At 39.6% G+C, this 5,574-nt stretch overlaps 1 protein-coding gene across 1 annotated transcript in view; it reads right to left on the bottom strand.

Annotated features, from left to right (window-relative positions):
* LOC107747447 (storkhead-box protein 1-like) overlaps nucleotides 1-5,574 on the bottom strand; it is a 21,695-nt gene that overhangs the window by 2,894 nt on the left and 13,227 nt on the right. The window contains exons 2-3 of the mRNA XM_016561950.1: nucleotides 3,113-3,265; nucleotides 698-2,990 (exon numbers count right to left, since the gene is read on the bottom strand). Coding sequence (XP_016417436.1) covers nucleotides 698-2,990; nucleotides 3,113-3,265 — 2,446 coding nt within the window. The remainder of the gene's footprint in view (nucleotides 1-697; nucleotides 2,991-3,112; nucleotides 3,266-5,574) is intronic.

Genomic DNA, 5,574 nt, shown 5'->3' on the forward strand with positions numbered 1-5,574 from the left:
ATCCGGTGAAAATTCTTATTTGAGTCATATATTCCAAGACGTAGGCTAGAATCTGTGATTGCGAAGTACAGTAAATATCCACACAGTGACTGACAGCCATACATACTCCTCAAAACATTAGATTCATCCGCGCTGGAGCCGTGCACAACCCACGCAAGGAAGATAATTCCGCAAACAGCTGCAATTGCAGGTTTTCAAACAGAGATGGCGACAAAGAGGAAAAACTTACGGACTGCAGCTTTAAGTAGATCTTTCAATTGTAGAAAACATTAAAGGGATAGTTCACCCAAAAATGAAAATTCTGTCATTAATTACTCACCTTTATGTCGTTCCAAACCTGTAAGACCTTTGTTCATCTTGGAACACAAATTAGGATATTTTTGAGGAAATCCGAGAGCTTTATGACCCTCCATAGACAGCAACGCAAATAAAATGTTCAAGGCCCAGAAAGGCAGTAAGGACATCGATAAAACAGTCCATGTGACATCAGTGGTTCAACTGTAAAGTTATGAAACTTCGAGAATACTTTTTGTGCGCAAAGAAAATAATTCAACAATTTCTTCTCTTCTGTGTCAATCTTTGACGCTCATTTACGAGAGTACACGACGCATGCGTGTGGTGCTGCTGACACTGGTGAACTATCCCTTTAAGTGATTACATTTATGTATCAAATGCACATGAACGACCTCAGACTAACCTTGGAGAGTCAATCCCACTATCAGCTGTGTAACTCTGACTCTCTGTGGTTTCTCCTGCACAGGCCCCTGTAGGGCCATTTAGGCTTGCACTGAAGTTGCCAGCATCCTCAGATGTCTCATTTGTTCTCTGATGGCAGTCTTTTAATTCTGGGTGACAGATCCAGTGGTTAGATTTGCCAGCTTCTGCTTCATCTGCAGATTTGTGTATGGTCTCAGAATCGGACTCTACTTCGCTTGTCTGACAGTAGTCAAAAATGCTGCTTTCCAGGGCTTTGGTATGTTCATCATCTGCCAAACTGGATTCTTGTGGTCTTTTCCTCAGACCCTGGATTTCTTGTTTGGAGTTAGCACCTTTCTGAAGGATCTGGTGATTAGAAGACTGCCACCTGTACTCATGCGACCTGTATGTGGTTCTGGTGGGTTTTCGATGAGCATGTTCCTCTACGAAATGTTTATCCCAACCACCATCTGCACAGACAGGCTCATGGCAATGAGCTGTGCCGGTCTGTGATACCTCGCAGTCAAGAACGCATTCCTCATTCAGGCAGACAGAGTTACATCCATCCTCATCCTCCACTGTCTTTTGATAGATGTGATATTCATCATCTGTATAAACTTCACTCTCAGTTAGGCTTGTGTTTCTGTCCAGTGTTTGACCATCTGACAGCTGATGGCTAGTTATATTGCCAATTTGCTGGTGTGAGGACAGCAGATCAGGACGATGATGAGACTCTTCTTTACTGTTAAGTAGATGTAGGGAAAGTCTACGTTGAATTGTAGGTTTAGGCCATGAGAGGGGTACTTCTGTTGTATCACAATGTGTAGCATGATCTACAATGTTCTTTTGGTCAGGAACATGTCTCAAGTCTCCACCCTGACATTTAATTTCTCTTACTCTGCCATTTCTGAACTCCCTGTTTCGGACTTTATTCTCTCTCAGCTTAATTTTGTCATCTATCCTCAAAGTGCTGCTCTCAGGGTAAGCCAAGCTGTAATCTCCACAAAGCTCTTGAACTGGTTGAACATCCAGGGTGGAGTCTACAGTCGGTGCACATTCATGGAGCTGTTCACAGGCTGCGTCCTTCAGTGTGTGAGATTTCTCCACGCTGTCATCGATTGCTTTGGCCCGGTGAGGATCCCAAGACTTTGACCTGTGACCTGGTCTTTCCCGGCGTCCGGAGGTTGGAATCTTGGCTTCTCTCTTCCTTTGTTCTTTATGGCTGATGTTTGTTTCCACATCTCTTCCTGGCAATTCCAGAAACGGGTTGTCTATCCGTTTCTTGTAGACACATTTTGGATTCAGACTGGTACTTTCTTCCTGATTGTCAGGTTCATCCAAAGCAAACTCTGCTCTGAGGTGAGGTAGAATTTGATCATCTGCCTCTAAATCTTCAGCACATTGCAAGGTTTTACACTTTGCCCTTTGTTTCTCTTTGGATGTAGGTCCTCTTCTCCTGCTACGAGTAGCTCTAGGGGCTGATTTCTTCCCCACAGGCTTTGAGGTATGATGCCTCTGCTTAGACAGAAGAGCTTCAGTGGAAATGCCCTTGTCCACAGCTTTCTCCATTGCTCTCTCAGCTTTCTCCTCAAGCTTCTTCATAAGAACCGTGTGTTTTACTAGATTGTCAACTGTCAGATCTGGGTTGATCCGTTTGATGATGGCATGTTCTAGATCTCTGGGGAGGTTGTTTAAGTCATCCTCATCCCTGACAGGCCATTCCTCCGGTGGGAATTGTCCAGAGAATGTGGCATATTCTTTATTCGACTTGTTCTCCTTCTTACCCGTGTTTCGTCGGAAGAGGTTAAGGCCAAATTTGCGTCCAGCTTTCTCCTTGTCCTTGCGGCTTGTGTTGGTGGATTTACTAATCTCACTGACCTGGTAGTCTGCCGTAGACGTAGACTGGTGCTGAATGGAAGGTTTGTGTTCTTTGGGCCACTTGAGGCTTTTTCCAGTGCACTCACTGATGCCGATGGATTGGTGATCTTGGACAGATGGAGGTACAATGGACGGAGAGGTGAAGCAGCTACAGGACTTACAGTGGGCCATGACAGGAACCTCAGTAGAGGTGTCCATGCAGCTCTCATTGCTCACCAGGTACGTGATGGGAGGAGGTGATGGCAGGTCATTGTCGCCAGCACTCCACCAATTCCTCTCTTTCACCATATTGTTGGTAATGAAGTATGTTTGAGGGGTGACTACAAAGTAGCCCTCACCAGTGTGATAGATCTTCCTCTCCTTGATAAGAGCTCCCAGAGCACTGTACAGGATGTCTTGAGTGGGAATGGTCATTCCTGAAACATATTATTTGTGTGAATATAGCGGTTTCATAATGAATATGAATTAAAATAAAAATGTAATAAGGTAGTGTACAAGTAAGCACAGTAAAGTGAAACATGGCGTAATATTGCGTTACCTGGGTGTGCTTTCATCATGTGATTGATCAATGCTTCCTGATTAACAACCACATTTGCGGCATTCATGTCCGATATGACTGAGCACAGTATTTCAGACAGTGGAATAAACTGAGACTGGGAAATTGGTGACATCTGCACAGGGGACAGATCACCTGTGAAAAAAATATATATAGAACATGGTCAGTTGAAGTCAGTGAAATTTAAAAGATGTATTTTATATACATTTTTACACATAATAGATTATAAAATATTCTTTAATGGATAAAGAGGCTCTTAAATATACCATGGGATTGATAGAAAACAACAAATCCTAAAATCCACAGAGGACTAAAGTTTAATCGGAAATGAGATGGAATGATTTTACTGATTCATTTGAATGATTTTTAATTTTACTTGATTCTTCTAAAGCCTGGTATTTTTTTTACATTTACATTCAAACAAAGTGTCTACGTTAATGAAGAGCTCTATCACTTATGTGTCCTAAAGCATAGGTTGCTTGTTTCACGGTATTTCCACAAGTAGGCAAGTACTGGTTAGACATTAAATGTTATTGGTTGATTCATATACAGCTTATCATATTTTGTCATAACACATAATTAGGGATGTAACGGTATGAAAATTTCATATCACGATTATAGTGACCAAAGTTATCACGATTATCAATATTATCACGGTTTTGTTCAAATTAGATGAAAACGTTCAAAAAGAACTGATACACAACACTGGGAACATTTCAATAAGTTTTATATTTGAAAAGTTGTGTTTACTTGTGTTATCTTTGACTAATATTTAAATTTGTTTGATGATCTGAAACATTAAAGTGTGACAAACATGCAAAAAAATAAGAAATCAGGAAGGGGGCCAACACTTTTTCACACCACTGTAGGTGAAAAAACATCACATATGGTGAGTCAGTGAATGTTCAATCCTTCATGTTTATTTATTTATTTTTTGCCATATATCTACTGCCAGAGGCCTTTTTTGTGTGCCTCTTTTTGCTTTCTGCAAGCACTATTGTAAACAATTGTGACCCTCACATACTTGGACCACTTGTTATTGCCAGTGTCTATTGGCTATAGAATTCCTATTTACACAATTAAGAAAATAATAATAAAAAAGAAATCAAATCACATGTTTGTAAAACAAAATATACTTGTTACTGCATTACTAGTTTTATATATGCAAAAGTAAATGAAAGAGGCATCGTCAGTTTTACAAGTAGCCACTCATATTCCTGACCTGCACTTTTAGCTTCATTCATCTGCTAGTTCACATTAAATGTCTGACTTTCTGCATGCTTAGCAACTAATCCATTCTCCTTTGTTGTAGGGGAGCCCAGAAATAATAGTAAGCTGAAACATCGTCTTCCACTTTTGACACTGTTTTCCATGGGAAAAACATCCTGTCTAGGGTCTCAAACAGGAAACATCCTGTCTAAGGTCTCTGACCACATGTAGTTTGAGAGGTGTAAAAAGAGGAAAGACTGATGCATGCACTTGATAAATCAATCCTTGTCTTCTTCTTTAATTTTCAGGGAAGTGGTGTAAATGTGGGAACAGAACATCCTTAGGTTGTCCTTCGGATGTATATAATTGTTCAGATGCTTTAACTGCAGAAACAATGCTAGAAAGCGTCTTGATTTTTAGGAGTAAGTGAGTTCAAATATTCTTTTCAGAGAGAAAGCGGGAAACGTTTTGCACAACAATTGAGAGTTCCAGAATCAATTGAGCTGACGTGGGCATGTGGTTGTTACTAAGGACACATGTACCCTTAATTCCTCTCTCCAGGGAAACACTCAGGGCTCATTGTATCATGAAGCTGTTCTGACAACATTAAGACTTTTGTCACAGGAATACCTCACCAGATACCATGGCAGCCATGTCACACTGCAAACAGCGGCAAGGAAGATGTAGAAAGGGAGTGGGACTAGTTTCTTAATTTACAAATTACAAATGAATATTTAAAAAATAACCAGTGGTTGACGTTTAAGCATAAATTAATTATAGTAAACAAGATTTGAAAATCACATGTGAATGTCTTGTGCATGGCTACTCAAATACCCATTTTGTCTTTATCACATTACCCTACAGCTCTTGCCGCTCATCACACAGGTCATAGCAGGCCACTTTCATGATACTGAAGTGACAAACAAGGCCATGAGATCACTTGACCACACAAAAAATAAATAGTAAATAAAGATAATCATAAATTAGACATAAAATATGGAAAACAAAACATAATTTAAAATAAAAATATATTATTAAATATTTGTAGACATTACAATTGCTACAGTCATGTGATCTACAAGATCCACAAAATACTGCAATATCCTTATCCTTTATAGCTATATTTAATAATATTGTATTATTGTTTAATGGGAAAATCTATATAGGCTAATCTATCCACACAAATATCTGATAATCAACTTTAAGTGCTGATTAACAAATTTTACATACAAAAA

This window comes from Sinocyclocheilus rhinocerous, unplaced genomic scaffold, assembly GCF_001515625.1.
Source record: "Sinocyclocheilus rhinocerous isolate Xijiao unplaced genomic scaffold, SAMN03320098_v1.1 scaffold2664, whole genome shotgun sequence".
NCBI lineage: Eukaryota > Metazoa > Chordata > Actinopteri > Cypriniformes > Cyprinidae > Sinocyclocheilus > Sinocyclocheilus rhinocerous.